The sequence below is a fragment of the Sphaerodactylus townsendi genome, linkage group LG09 (assembly GCF_021028975.2).
Source record: "Sphaerodactylus townsendi isolate TG3544 linkage group LG09, MPM_Stown_v2.3, whole genome shotgun sequence".
Lineage (NCBI taxonomy): Eukaryota > Metazoa > Chordata > Lepidosauria > Squamata > Sphaerodactylidae > Sphaerodactylus > Sphaerodactylus townsendi.
The window spans coordinates 60,272,223-60,288,383 of NC_059433.1; the positions used below are offsets into that span (position 1 = coordinate 60,272,223).

At 39.5% G+C, this 16,161-nt stretch overlaps 1 protein-coding gene across 3 annotated transcripts in view; it reads left to right on the forward strand.

Moving 5' to 3' along the window:
• PREX2 (phosphatidylinositol-3,4,5-trisphosphate dependent Rac exchange factor 2) overlaps positions 1-16,161 on the forward strand; it is a 156,707-nt gene that overhangs the window by 39,456 nt on the left and 101,090 nt on the right. For all 3 annotated transcript variants that reach the window (XM_048507926.1, XM_048507927.1, XM_048507928.1), the window contains exons 2-8: positions 1,117-1,188; positions 1,269-1,391; positions 1,883-1,987; positions 4,705-4,806; positions 5,452-5,613; positions 13,306-13,439; positions 13,920-14,023. In XM_048507926.1, coding sequence (XP_048363883.1) covers positions 1,117-1,188; positions 1,269-1,391; positions 1,883-1,987; positions 4,705-4,806; positions 5,452-5,613; positions 13,306-13,439; positions 13,920-14,023 — 802 coding nt within the window. The remainder of the gene's footprint in view (positions 1-1,116; positions 1,189-1,268; positions 1,392-1,882; positions 1,988-4,704; positions 4,807-5,451; positions 5,614-13,305; positions 13,440-13,919; positions 14,024-16,161) is intronic.

Genomic DNA, 16,161 nt, shown 5'->3' on the forward strand with positions numbered 1-16,161 from the left:
TTCAAATTTAGCTGCTACTTTTGTCACAAATGATAACGGATTAACTCCTGTTCTCATTGCAGTTGTGTTCAGGCTGTATATCAGAAAATGAGCAATGACCAGGAAGCTTATGTTGATATTACACCTTTCCATCTTTGGTATCCCAGGAAGTTTAATAAAACTGGTTTGTCTTCTGTAAGCTATCCCACATTTGTCAAGCTGTTAAAGCTGTCTTTATTTTGTTCTATTTTTTGTTTCTCATAAATGGGTGTATCATAAAATATTTGCATAGGTACTAAAAATGTACTTCATGCCAATGACAGTACACTTTTAGAAACAACTTGAGTCCAGTACCTGAAGACCAACAGTTTTTCCAAACTAACATGGTTACCCAACTGAAACATAGAAACAGACCTTCCCATACAATTATCATTTTCATATATGTTGACTGGGTATTCTGCATTTGTCTGAGCATGCTCCTAATGACTTAAGGCTGTGTTGTTACTGCTTAAATGTCTACCTGCTGTGAATAGTCTAATACGTTGTGTTCTATTTGTAATGGGTGGTCCTGTTGTAACTAGGTGGTCTGAAAGGGTACATAAGTCTGGTTTTATCATCTTCTTCTGTTTCCATCTGATGTATAAAGTCTGAGTCATGAGACTGTGAGGACTGTGCTTTTGGAGATAGTAATTGTATTCAGTTCTTGTTTTCTTTGTTTGCAGAGACAGCTTGAAACTGTATGTCACTGTGCCCTAAAATTGAGCAGAAAATAAGATTGTTAAAATCATGCATGTAGTTCTGCAAACTGTGCAAACTCCCATTGCTGGACATCATGGACACCTAACTGACATAATGAAATAATGTTTGCAAACATGGAACTTTCCTACTGAAATGTGACACTAATGCCTGATTTCTAATTTTTATCTTTGAGTATACCTAGTGCAGCTGTGAGGTTATTTGCTTCAAATACTCTAGAGTTGTTATTCATATTGTACATAAGCCAGTGGGTACATATTTATACCACCATATAATTTCATATATGTACACACACACATATATATATTGCCACAAAAGCCTTTTGTGAGTAACATTGTTTAATGCTTTTGGTCATTTGCTGATTTTCTTATTATTTTCCAGGCATTCTTTCACAGAATGATGCAATGGGCTGCTTTCAAAGTTGATAAAAATGTTACGGAGGAAACAATTAAGGTTAGTAGTTGCTTATTCACGCTCCCCTTTTATAGTCATTGGCTTCTGTTTATTTATATTTTTGCATTTCTTAATTACAGATGTTGTTCTCAAATATTGAAGATATCCTTAAACTGCATAAGGATTTTCTGTCCAGTATGGAGGAATGTCTACGCCCTGAACCTAATGCTCAACAAGAAGTGGGAACCTGCTTCCTTCGTTTTGTATGCCAATTTCGATCATTTAAGCTTAGTATTTTTAATTGATATTTGTCTCTTCAATTTTTTACTGGCACTTTCTGGCTGCAGTCACCTGTCCTTCTGACATTTTGTATCCATGAGTCATTGGATGCCCAGGGACCTTATTGGAGGGGGGGGGGTCAAAGTGGGAATGTCAGTAGAAGAGGAAAGTCAGCTAAAATTGCCTTCTGCAAGTGCCTACTGCAAGCAAGCAGAACAGGAATTAGGATCTGAGCCATTGTTGTTAGTTTCCAGTACCTGACAATCATCAGTTTCTATTGTAGTTATGTAGGTCAGCTATTGCAAATTAACAACTGCAATGGCTGCCTTTATTTCATATTTGGTTATTTCTAAGAAGTCAGTAACTTTCATAATATCTCTTTTTCATTGATAGTTTATGTTAGGTTATTTTCTTTCAATCTCTAATAGGCTTCAGAAATTTAAAAATGTCTAATACAAAATCTGTTTTTCTCCAGAAAGACAGATTTCATATCTATGATGAATACTGCAGTAACCATGAGAAGGCACAGAAACTTTTGCTTGAACTCAACAAAATAAGAACAGTACGGACTTTTCTGTTGGTAAATGGATATTTATTTGTATTTTGCACTTAAGCTATTTGATTGGTTTATTGCTTTTTACCCATTGTTTTCTAAGTAACACACAAGACAAACATGGCTATAATCAGATAAATACCAAAGCAGTGTTTTCAAAGAATCTGTCTGTATCACACAGTCAGTGTCATCTCTTGAGAATCTAGAAAATAACACTATAAGCTTGCCAACTTGGAAGCACAGGATAATGTATCTAACTACAACAAGGAATTATCTAGATCTTACTCAATGCTTTTCACTTCCTTGGGTGCATTACATTTGCTCCAGCACCCTGTTGAATGCTAAACAGAATTCCTATAGCATAATAAATTATCAAGAGTTTACAGATAGTTTTCTTAATTTAATTTAAAATAACAGTTTCCCTAATAAATGGTATCTGTACCCTGGAGTAATTGGTAAAAACGAGAAGGTTTCCAGTCATGTCCTCTGAAATGTAAAGTAAGTGCCTAGCTGCATGTGTGCACTTGCTTGAAAAATTCTCAATCCAGACAGAATGCAAATAATGGTTTATTTTAACAATAGTGAGTTGAGAGCAAAATTTGACTCTCAGTCATCCATATCTTCATTCATATCTTTAGCCTTGAAAAAGCTGGTTCCATTGAAAAAGCAGGTTTGAGAGCCGTCAAGTTATAGTGGTTAAAAAGCAGGTGGACTCTAATCTAGAGAGGTGGGTCTGATTCCCTACTCCTCTGCATGACAGGGAGGCTCTTACCTGGTGAACAAGATTTGTTTCCCCACTCCCACATTCCTGCTGGATGACCTTGGGCTAGTTGCAGTTCATTGGAACTTTGTCAGCCCCACATACTTCACAAGGTGTCTGTTGTGGGGAGAGGAAGAGAAAGGAGTTTGTAAGTCACCCGGACTTTCCTTACAGGAGAGAAGGCAGGGAATAAATCCAGTCTCTTCTTCTTTTTCTTCTTTGCCTTTGTTGTTTCCCTGCAGCCCAGGTAGAGATCTTGCATTGCAAGATAGGTGGTGCTGGGAAACAGGGCTGGATCTAAAGGGGGTGGTAAGGGAACAGTTGCTTCAAATGGCTGGCAGAAAGGGAGCAGTAGCTGCCAGGTCAGAAGCATGATTGGATCTGGCCTGGACAGCACAGCACACAGGGCAGCAATGTTAAAGTTCACTGGCTGGGATTTGGGCTGAGAGAGCCCTGTGTGGGGCCTTGGGCAGGGAGAACCCTGTGGGTGGCCCCAAAGGATGCCTGCAGCACTGGCCAACCCCTGAGATAATCTCTCCTCTCTCCTGGCCCTTCACTCCTCTCTTCCATGGTCCTGTCCAAGTGGAGAACAGTGGAGGCCATGTATGTCAATCTGTCAAAAAGCACCAACCATTGGCAGAACAACATAGCTTGTATTGACATTGAAATCCACAATAGCTCCTCCTGCCTTTTGGATCCTCACTCTCTAAGTGACAACAACAGCTCTGCTGTCCTTGTTGGCAGAAGCAGCAGAGAGTATGCTGCAGCTGAATCTAGGCTACGGTGAGTGAGGAGCACAGGGGTGGATAAGGTGGGGAGTGCTGCCCAGTGACGAAGGCAGTGGCAAGTGGTTTGACTCAGTCGGCAGCTGTTGCAAGTCAGGAGAAAGGGGGCTGCTCTGTCACCTGACATACCACTTTGGACAAGGCTAATTTAACTGTTGGTTCAGATGTTGATTTGTTTTTCACTTTATTTATATCTCACTTTTTTCATTAATGAACCCACAGCAGCTCACATTATTCTGCTCTCCTCTATTTTATTCTCACAAGAGCTTTGTGAGCTAGGTTAGGCTTAGAGAGTTCAATTGGTCTAAGATTACCCAACAGGCTTCCTTGGCCGAGTAAGGATTCAAACCTGGTCTTCCATACCTTAGTCCAGTGGTGGCGAACCTTTGGCACTCCAGATGTTATGGACTACAATTCCAATCAGCCCCTGCCAGCATGGTCAATTGGCCATGCTGACAGGGGCTGATGGGAATTGTAGTCCATAACATCTGGAGTTCCAAAGGTTCGCCACCACGGTCTTAGTCTGACAGTCTAATTAAGCCATCCTGGCTGTCTCTCTATCCTACTTTTCTTCACAATGGGGACCCAATTACAATAGGGTTGCTTCCTCTATAGTTTTACCCTGGCAGCAACCATTCTATCGGTTAGACTAGGCTGAGAGAAAGGTTATCCAATGAGCAGAGTTGGGATTAAATTGTTACTGCATTCAAAGATATTTCAGGGAAGGTTTATGTTAGTTTTTCAGTACTTTGGGGAAGGGGGGCAGGGCCTTTGCCCTGACACTCATGTGCTAGGGAGGCCCAAGGATACTTAGGGCTTAAAAAAATAACCAGCATCTTGAATTAAACATGGATGCATAATGGAAATACTATGAACTTCACAGTCATGCCCCTGTTTATAGTTAAGAGTTTGCACTTGATGAAATTGCCAAACTATTTTCAATGATTGTTCTATTTAAAATCCATTATAATAGTCCATTGGGAGGTTATCCAAACATGGGTTGCAGTGGCTAGGTCACGTAGCTTCAGTCAGCAAATAAAATGAAGTTGACAAAAGGCACCCCTGACACCATGTAAAAACGTAGTAGCAAAGCATGATTCATGAACATCTTTATGTGATTTTCTTCATGATCTTTCATAGCACATCTGGGAAAAGATAAATTCAAAATGATTCTTAATTAATCCTGCCCCAATTTCTAGAACTGCATGCTGCTAGGAGGACGCAAAAATACCGATGTGCCATTAGAAGGATATATAGTGTCACCAATCCAGAGAATATGCAAGTATCCACTTCTTTTGAAGGTATGTGTTTCTTTTAGTTTGTTTAGAGTATTATACTCAGAATAAAGTTGATGAATGAGAACATTCAGAGTCTACTGTGAACCAGTAGTAAAACTAAAGATAGCAGGAGATCCTGTAGGATGTGGAATGGTATAGTATTGCCTGATCTTGTCAGATCTCAGACATTAAGCAGGGCAGGTACATGGATGGGGACCACCAAGGAAAGCTTTGCAGAGGAAGGCAATGGCAAACCACCTTTGCTTCTCACTGACCTTGAAAACCCCTTGTTGGCATCATTGTAAGTTGATTGTGTCTTGACAGCATTTGCAGACATATTAGAAGATTACTCCATACATAGCAAAGATGGTGTAGACCCTGATAACAGGCTGGTGAATGACTGCCTTGTCCAGCTTGCTAGCATCATTGAGGTCTGGCTTCTTCCACTAGTCTTCTGGCATGTTCCATACAAATTCTGTTCCTTTGGTATCTTATATTTCATGGGTCTGTTGGCATGATTTCAAAGGGGTAGCTGTATTAGGCTGCCGTAGCAAAACAAGAGTCCAGTGGCACCTTAAAAACTAACATTTATAGAAAAAGCATCTACAATCCAGATAACTAAAAACATCAAGTTTCTTGTTGAGAAAATGAAATAATTTTTTTCCCCAGGAGCTGTTAAAGCGTACTCCAAAAAAGCACAGTGACTACTTTGCCTTAATGGAAGCGCTCCAAGCCATGAAATCTGTCTGTTCCAACATAAATGAGGCAAAGAGACAGATGGAAAAACTAGAGGTTTTAGAAGAATGGCAGTCTCACATTGAAGGATGGGAGGTAATGTCACAAAATTTGTCATTTTGTAAGACATAGAAGGCATTTAGAAGTCTGCCCACTGTACTTTCCTTATATTCATTACAGAGCATTATGTAACACAGGGGACAATCTAAGACTATCTCCTCTCTAACTGGTAAAATAAATGTCCTCTTTTTTCCATTTCCCTGTCCAACATTTTAAAAGTGTGTGTCCTGTTGACATGTTTGGTTTCTTTAATGTACTTTCATATGAATTGGCATATTAGTCCTATTTTTTGAGGCAATTAAAATAATTGGTTAAAATAAACTTATAATGGGAGCCTTCCTTTACAACACCATCCATGTTTCCTGGTAGGTATTGCAAGGAGAGAAAATAAGTTGAAAATCCTTCCCACTGCACTGTCCCTTCCTGGGTGAATGGAGAAACACTTCTGGTGTTTGGAATGGCCTCAACATGATGTCATATCCTGGCACACACCTGATGGGAACTCTGTCCTGATGCTTGGTCACTGAGCAGTCAGGTGCTTAAGGCAGCAGCTACATGGTTGCTTGTAGTCAGAATGGTGCTAAGTAGCGACTCCCTTTCCTGTTTCTCCGAGCCTGTTTGTGTTTGCAGCTATTTGTTACCACTTGCTTGCTTCTTGTAATGGATTTAGCCAGTGGTTGTGATTTGAACCTAGGTCTCCCAGATCTTAGTTTGAAACTCTAATCATGACATCACACTGTCTTTCACTAGGATGGTTGCTACTGAGCAGCAGCAAGCAACTGGAACTTGGTAGCTCATCCAAGTTGGGTGGTAGAAAGTGGTGGAAGGTTACTTTGTGGTTGCTGACAGCAGTGGTGCATAGGAACATGGGGTCACTCAAGTCCCCAAGTGTTGCCCCAGTGTGCCATTTCCCCTCAATATTCTTCTGGCTGACAGGCCTCCTTCAAACACTAAATAGTTCTGGAAAGAACTTCTCTATCTCCCTATGCCTTTTCATGATAGAAATCAAGACTGAACAATACTGTTGTGGTTGCCAAGCAATGGCTACTGTTTCTTAAAGCTATAGGTGCATCTTTTATCAACAGGGAGGGGTTAACACCCAGTGAATTATTTCACTTTCAGATTTTTTTTCTAAACCCAAAGCACTTTTAGGTTTTTAGAAGGATATGTTTTGTTTATTCATTGCTCTGGTTTCTGGATTTAAATATCCACAGATTTGGCCATGTTGACAGTTACATATGTTGATGTATTATGCACCATGTACTTGTTGCGTGATGGGGGCAAATGTTCATCGCAGCAAGATTTCTTGTACAGACCTATTTCCTGGAGCCCTTCTTTCACTTTCTATTCTGTCCACAGCAAGTGAGACAACTTTTAGCATGACTTTTAATTTGCGTTACTGCCAGAGTGGGGAAATTTGTCAGTGAGCACAGCTTTGCTCCGGAGATCTTCCCTCCACCCGCAGCCAGCTTTTCCTCTCCCACCCACTGCCATCCACACCTTCCCCCCTGCCCCACTTCTAGGTTGCCAGCTACTTTGAGTTAAAGAAAAGAAGCTCACTCACACAGGCTTAGGCAAAAGGACACTGATCTTTGCATTTAATGTTGCTAGACTGATATCCTGACATAATAAGAATGCTTGGAAATAACAAGCATTTCTGTCCTCTGGCAGGGTGTTTTGTTTTGTTTTGTTTTTGGTAAAACCTAGAGTGTCTTATGGACTGGAACTAGAAAGGCTGTTCAAATTTCCCCTCTATCATGAGGCTCACTGAGTGACCTTAGGATAGCAGTCTGTTCATTTTTGTTTGTTAAAAACATTTATATACTGGCTTTTCTTCCAGAAAACAGAGATCCAAGGCACATAGCAACAGAAAACCCCAATACATTATTAGAAAACTTGTGAAAACAGTAAGCAATGCCAAATTTTTAAAAACACAAGTCATTGTCAAAAACCAAATCTTATGAATTGGAACCTGTTCCACTTACATCACAGGGTTGTTGTGAAGATGAACTGGAGGTGGGAAGAATAATATTCACTGCCCTGAGTTCCAAAGGTGACCTAAAAACACAATTAATGTGTGGAAACATAAACCTAAGCACTTGGGGAAAAGATTGAAGACACTAATGCTGGAAGCTGTCCAATTGTGAACATGGCTGATGTTGACTAAAATGGTGTGATGCCACCAAATGTTTTCTTGATGTGAGGGTTGAATTTGTGACTGCCATCTATAGTCATTGTGCTTGCCATTTTAGAAGAAAATCAAAGTTAAATTTTTAAAGCGTTTCACAATATAGATGAGTACCATTGTTGGAAAGACACATAAAGGAGTCAGGAAGACAAAATTGAGAAGAATGAACTTTTTACAGTAAATCAATCACATTATATTTTTTCTTGTTTCAGGGTCAGAGCCTTGCAACTTGTACCTCTAGAGACAGTATGCTAAAATGCTGTGGTGTGCTGATGAATTTTAGTAAGGTTGGCTCTTCTTGCTACTGCTAAGCTGAGCAGTGGGATAAAAATGAGAGGGAATAGGGGGTGACAGCCAGAGTCCCAATGTGCTGATTTCACTTCTGGCACAACTGTAAGTGTAATCAGTGTGTCACTAGTAACACTTTAGCATTATATGGTTAAACCATAGAGATTGGACTGAGTGATAGAATGACCCTGGTTATATACTGATGTCATTTCTAGTTATATTGGAAGTGACATCAGTGTGTCACCAGTGATGTCATAACGGCACAGGCTCCAATAGTGATTCTCCTACTGGTTGTTGCCCTAATGCTAGCAATCCTAATGCTGGTAGTAAGATTCAGGTAAGTATTTTGGTTAGAAATCAGTATCCCTTTACTAACTATACAAGAACAGACAGAATAACTTCAAACTGTGTAAATTTGAATTATTTTACAAGAGTAAGCCAAGTTTTATGAGAGCTCTCTGTAATAAATGCTTCTATATTTCAAGAACCAGTTTAATTAACTAAACATCTGGTTGCTATAGAACTTAATAACAGAGAAGTATACTTGTTAGAAATTCTCTGTCAGGAAAAAATACTTAGTACATGGCTTCGCTATCATCTAATGGAGGATCAAAGCATGGTTGCATTCCTAAGCAAAAGTATCATAAACTAAATTTGCATTCAGAGATCCCTTTCTACTGATGGAACGACACTATCTTCCATATGCAGAAGGATGCTATTTGAACCAGCTTAATGGAACTTTTCTAATTAATTACTTGACTTAGAGATCTAAATTCCATGCAATCAGCAAGTTGCAGTTGGGTCTTCACTTGTCTCTAGTAGCAAGTCATAATGCAATCTGAGGATATGATAGCTACCAGGAGGAGGGAATGTGGAAATAATGTGGGGAAGGAAGTTTGGTGCCTGTTGCAGTCCTTGTGAGTTCTCCAGCACACAGCTGGATCTGGTCTGGTGGCTGGCACTGCATAACTGGACCATATTTTTCCAGGGTAGAAGCCACCAGAAGGAAAGAGCGAAAGCTGAAGACAGAAAGGGCAGGTAAATGAGGATTGCCTGGTGAATGGGAAGGAGAGGAGAAAACAGGAAATGCTGTGAAGCCTTTCAGGGAAGGGGAAGAAGAAATAGCGAGGGCAGGGAAATTGGATGCCCTCTGCAGGTCCATATGGATTCCCTATATTGATTGATTGCTTTATATCTGCCCTTTCCCAGCAAGTAGTTAGGAGACCCAATTGTGTCCCATGTTGTCTGGTCTCCTGACAGTTCCCTCCAGACAGATCATGGGAAGTTTTCTTTCACTTGGAATATTGGTAGGCTTTCCTTGAAACAGACTGTCTGAGAATGTACCAAATCCCAGTTTCAAAATACGTCATCTCTGTTCAAGTGCTGTTGAATAGCTAGACTTGGAAAGATCTCTGCCTGAGGTTTTAGAGAAGTATAATCAGTTACAGTGGATAATACATACATAACTAGATGTTATGTGAAAGGAAACATATATTTAGATTACCCTAAATAATCTGAGACCAGAATATCTGGACCTCCTGGTTCTGTACAAACTTGCCAGTTCAATGAGATATATCTTGATGGCTGTTCACTGATCCTCTCCTCAATGTTGTTCAACATCTATGTGTGTCTCCTTGCTTGGCTGGTCCAGATTTTTGGATTGGGTAGTCATCTTTACGCTGATGACACCTTGCTGTATCTGTTGAGGGTGGCTGGTTGGATTCTGCACCAGATGTATTGGCCACTTGTTTGGAGGCCCTGATGAAATGGTTGAAGTAGAGTTGGCTGAGGTTAAATCTATCACAGACAGAGGTCCTGTGGCTGGGTCAGATGACTTAGGCATGGGATGTCAACTCCCAGCTCTAAACAGTGTGCAACTAACACCTATGCTGACTGTTAAGAGCTTGTGTGTGATTCTGGATGCCTCCTTGTTTATGGAGATCCAAGTCAAAAATGTAGCCAAACGGGAATTTTTCCATCTTTGCCAGACTGAGCAACTCACATCCTACCTGTCTCGTCCCGGCCTGTGGAACAGCAATCCATGCAACAGTTACCTCCAGACAAGACTGCTATAACTTGCTGTATATGCAGGGCTACCCTTTAGACTATTCTGGAAACTTCATCTTGGCCAGAATGCAGCTTGCACAGGTCCTTACAGGGACTCTTGGAGAATATATATTTAAGGGGTGCTCTGACAGCTATATTGGTTCCAAACAGAATATTGGATCAGATTCAAGGTTTTGATAGTGACGTTTAAGTGACTAAATGGCTTGGGACCTTTATATTGGTGAGACCACCTCTCCCAACAACCCCCACTCCCAAAGAGAACTGTGCTCTGTAAGCAATAACTTACTGGTGTTCTCTGCCCCCAAACTGACCAACTGTCCTCGACTAGAGCCAGAAGGTTTTTTAGCTCTTGTCCTGGCGCGGTAGAATGCTTTTTCAAATGAGACCTGGATCCTTTAGGACTTGCTTCAATTCTGCAGGACCTGTAAGATGGAGCTGTTAGGTCAGACCTATGGTTGAGGGCAGCAACAACCTCCCACCCTTCCCTTCCCTTTCTGTCCCTCCCCTTTTTTATTGTTCTGTGCCAATTTTTAAAAACTTCCTTGCTTTCTCTCCTGATTGATCTCCTATTTTTAATCTATATTGACTTTATTATTGTAATGTGCAGCTGTTACGAGCCGGCCTAAGCTCATTTGACAGGGAAGGGCAGCCTATTAATTAAATAAACAAATAAGATTACTGCAGTGTAGTCTATATTGGGCTGCCCTTGAAGATTGCTTGGAAGCTACTGTTGGTCAGAATGTTGTGTCTATAGAACTGACTAAAGCAATGGTTATCAACCTGGGGGTCGGGACCCCTTTGGGGGTCGAATGACCCTTTCACAGGGGTTGCGTAAGATTCTCTGCATCAGTGTTCTCCATCTGTAAAATAGATAAATGATAGGGTTGGGGGTCACCACAACATGAGGAACTGTATTAAAGGGTAGCGGCATTAGGAAGGTTGAGAATCACTGGACTAAAGTGAGCTGTAGGGACCATATCACTCTAGTCTTGTTCTACCTACATTGGTTTCTACATTGTTTGAGTCTGTTCTTTTAAATAAATGATTCCAGTAACCCAATCAATGAATAATGTTAAAAGACATACTTTAGCATAATGTAGTCCTTTGTTCAGCAAAATTCTGATTTGTACAAATAGCTTAGCTCTTTAGAACTGCTGATTTGGCTTGCACTCTGATTCTAAAGCTGTTCACTATGAAGCAAATCTCAGCGCTTTTGGTAATACTTGCTTTCAGAAAGCTATATTTAGAATTGCAGTCCAAATTTTTATATTTACAAATGACTTTGGCTTAAATTCAGAAGGATGCATCTAATTTTTCTTCCTGAGAACATTCCCCTGGAAAAGAATTTACAGAACCACAGTTAAAGTTGAAATACTTCCTTGTGGGGTTGACACAAGAACAATTTTAAAGAAAAAAAATGCCAAGAGAAAAACCCTTGAAAATATTCAAATGCATACATGGAAAGTTAGCTAGTATACAATTAAGTTCTTAATCCAAGATCTGACACTGGATAATGTCTATGAAAAGTTCTGGGGAAGCATGAGTTTTCCATTGAAATGTGTATCTCAAGAATTGTCAGTGCAGTTATAATAGTTTGGGATTAATCCAAAAATATTGTCCTGGAATATCTCCTTTAATGTCAGTGGATTATAATCAGGAGTTTTCTGCTCTTGAATTGTGTTAGGAATTAACCTGTTGACTTCTGTGTGAATTGATAAATTAGGGACTGGTTACAGGATGGTGGAATTTTATTCAGCTATGAATACAAGTGAAAATTGTAGTATTATGCAAATATTTTAAAGTAAGCGTTTACTAGAATGAGAAATGAGTTGCTGATAACTGAAATTGTGTTGGAGGAATTTATCAGCTTTTGAATAATTTACAAGTTAAAAAGCAAAATTAAAAAGCAAACAGTAGATACCTTATTCTGCAAAAAGAGTGGGACTGGATTTGGAAGAATGTTATTAAAATAGAAATAATGTTTATGTAAAAGTTTTGGGGAATTACAGTTAGATTGGTATTTACTTCTCTGAGCCTTAGGTACATTTATATTTTTGGTAATATAGAATGCTGTGTTGTTAAGCTCTGCAGGTAGATGTCACATATATGCTTGTTTGTTGTATCTTTCTGATGACCCAATTGGGGTGAGGGGAATCACTGCTTGGATGTGGTGTGAGGTTACACCAGCATGTTTGCCCCCTCTGCCAGCATAAGGGGCACCTCTGCCGGCAGAGGAGGTAAGGATGCCAGTATCTGGGTCCCCCATAGGTCTGTGACAGAAAAACCTGGAAATGGGCACCAGTAACTTTTTCTTTTGTTCTACTATGGATTTGGGACTCATGGATTGGGCTGCCCAAAAAGTGTAGTTACAGGCATGGATCCAGCAGTGCGAAAGTGGAAACATAAATTGACAATGTATTTGCAGTCATGCCAGATCTTGTACAACACCTAGCACTTTCCTCCCTACATATTCAAAGGTCCAGAAATTTGGTTGCACAAGAGCTTGCATAAAAAGAAATATTAAAGGTATTTCAATAAGTTTGACTTGATGCTAACATGGTCTTTTTATTGTGTTTCTGATTGATCAAGAGTTCCAGAAAAAGGAGAAATTATGCACTGGATCTAACCCATGGAGTAGATATATCATGGGATATGAATTTTTATTCTAGGTTGTTTTGAAAGATTATACTGAACCAGATGATATGGAATTACAGTGCAATCCTTAAGCGAGTTACCCTTCTAAAACTATTGAACTCAGGGGACTTAGAAGGTTGTTACTGTTTATGATTACATTGGTCGTCACAGTTCTGGTGTCTGTGGCAAAAATGTGTCACTGTAGTATGGTAATAAAGGAATCCGCCTTTAATTATGGACTCGCATAAAAGCATTTGGGCTGTGGAATTTCTAATGAAATGAACTAATTCTGAAAGAGAAATAACACCTCAATCAAATAATTTGTAGAAAAAGAGGGTTTTGTTTATTGAAAATTTGAACATGTAATTGTCTGATTCTGTACACCCATACATAAGAATAATAGTAATAATAATGTGCTTCTATTTTTTGATTAACTAAAACTGAAAATTAATTTGTATGAAACATAATTTTTTAAGTTTTATTTTTTTAATTTTGAAACATCATTTTTTTCTATTTTTTTATCCATGTTTTTCTATTTCTTTCTCCATTAGGGTTCCAACATAACAGACACCTGCACAGAAATGCTGATTTATGGAGTCTTGTTGAAAATCTCTGCAGGAAATATTCAGGAAAGGGTGTTTTTTCTTTTTGACAATCTTTTAGTCTACTGCAAAAGAAAACATAGGTAAGATTATTATGCTTTGAAGACTGACTTCATAAAACATAGATTTTATGGTTAATATATTCCTAATACACTGAGGAATCTATAATGTTAGGCCATATGCTTAATTATTGAACTCTGAAGCTCTTTCCCATTAGAAGAAACTACATCAAAGATTTGGAATAAACTGTTAGAAGGATAGTTCTTTTACTCTGTAATTTCAATTTCATATATATGGTGAATTACTATATCACAGGATACAGAATAAAATAAGTTGGAGCATTTTTTAAAAAAATGTAATTTATTGCATGCCTAATACAATTAATTGCTGATCATATTATGAGTCATGATGAAAATAGGTGTTCGTTTTTTCACGTTTGGTTCTATCCAGTGGATTCCTTCTGTGAAGTAAGGTGCCTTTCTCTACTGTAGTAAGGCACCTTACTTAATTCAAGAGCCATTGGATCCAACCCACTGCCATTGTGGTTCTTCACCCCTCCACAGACGACTGAAGAACAGCAAAGCATCCACAGATGGACGCCGGTATCTCTTCCGGGGCAGAATAAACACAGAAGTGATGGAGGTGGAAAATGTAGATGATGGTACAGGTATGTGTATCTTAACCAATCCAAAAATACTTAATACTTTTTAATGATATATAGCATCTTTCTAGATATGTATTTTTTGGTAAAATGTCACAGAGGGATGTTCATCTAGTCGAAAATGTTCTTGGACAGCTACTCAGTCAGGTAGTTACAATTCATTTGTCGGTAGGTAGGCAGGTCAAAAGTGTTGTATATGGCCAAAGGTCATTATATTATAACAAAAACACCTTCTCAAGGAATAATAAATAAAACAATAAAAGTACAATAAAATTGAAAGTGATATCAAAACTTCTGGGGCCAAACATAAGCTGAAATGTCAAGAAACATTTCATGCAGATTTTCTTAATGACTAGTCCATACAGAGACATCACATAGGTAACAGGCAGTCCTAATCAGAGAGAAGATGGATTATTTTATTTGCTACTGGGTGTGAAGCTAGTCCGGCTAAAATGACTCCAAGAAAATTGAAATTAATTGCTGAATAAAAATGGCAAAACAGGTCATAGTGGGGGAAGCACATTTGTTGATCTCAATAGGCTAGAACCTGGTATGTGTAGCAAAAATGAGTACAGTGCATTTAAGAATATTTAATTTGCCTTACTGAATTGGATCAGTCTGTATTGTGCAGTATACTAATGTCATGTTCAAAGCTAATGTTCTGGAGTTTAGACTGGGTGCTTGTAGTCAGTATCATATTTGCATGAATATTGTTCCATGCTGAAGGTAAAGGTGATGAGAGATAAGGAAGCATTGCTGGACTCAGGAGAGGAGCTGGCAGGAGACTGTTGCTGCCTCAGCAATACTGCATCAACAACAAGAAATGTGGGTATGAGGCATGTGGACATCCCTACCCACTTCCATGTTGTTGGTGCTGTTGTAGCAGTTGAGGGAGCCTTTTCATGTCTTTGTGTTGAAACAGCCAGTGTAACTTCTCCATTGTTAACAGAAGGCAACCTGGAGATTCATTAAATCTCTAAATATCAATTACAGGACAAACAGGAGGATGTAGCTGGTACCCCTATGCCAGATCAGCTGAGCCATTCTCTGAGCTCTGTGGATTGATGATCTTGTTGAGGCACCAGCTGTAGGAAAAGGGCTGGACATGATATGTAAAGGGAATGGGGACTTGAGAACAGCACAAAGGTATTTATCCTTTGGCACGGCATTTATCACTTCCCCCCTTCTCCTTTCCAAGGCATGTAGGCAAGCGGGATTGGCAATATGTAAGAAAAGTCTTATTGTGTTAGGTCAAGATCCATCTCTATCTAGGAATCCCACATTTGCAAGGCTAAAGGGAACAGCAGAGGTGTACCAGGGGAAAATGGCACCTGGAGACATCCGTTCTCTGGGTGACCTCCATGTGACCAGATCAGTGATGCCCGGGGACAGAGGGTATCCCCTGTCCATAGGCAAAAATGCCACTGGGCAATAGCCTTCCCCTGCAGCATTTCTCCTGTAGTTGATACTCAGAGGTATAATGCCTCTGAACCTGGGTGCTCTGTTTAGCTGACACAGCTAATAGCATTCCTTTCCATGAGCTTGTCTAACTCCCTTTTAAAGCAACATGTGTTGATGATAATCAGGGTGTTTTGTGCTGGTGAATTCATTATTATGTGCTGTATTAAGAAGTCTTTACCAACACCATCTTGACAGTACTGCTAGTCGGACTAACTGCTGTTATTGTGGCCCACAGGCCATTTATAAATACAGCAAATCATGGTATTATTGTAATGGAGATGTGAAGTTAAAGTACCAAGTAATCATAAATAGTCCACTGCAGAGGACAGCCACATGTCTTAAAACATATTATTGAATGCTCTATTACACCTATTCATAATGTTGATACGCTAATTTAGACTTAATAGTGTTACATTCATTACATTAATTATAAGACTCAAATTTTTATGTTCTGCGGCTCCAGACTTTTTTCTTTTTTGGGGGGAGGGGGCAAAATGGCTCTTTTGATAGTAAAGTTTGCTGACCACTGAATTAAACTGAGACTGTGAGAGCCCCAAGGTCACTTGGAGAGCTTCCATGGATCAGTAGGGAGCTGAACCTAATAGTGCCAGGTCATTGTCCAAAATTGTAATTACTGCGCTATCCCTGTTTCAGTATAACTTGTAGACTTCTAACTGAGTCAG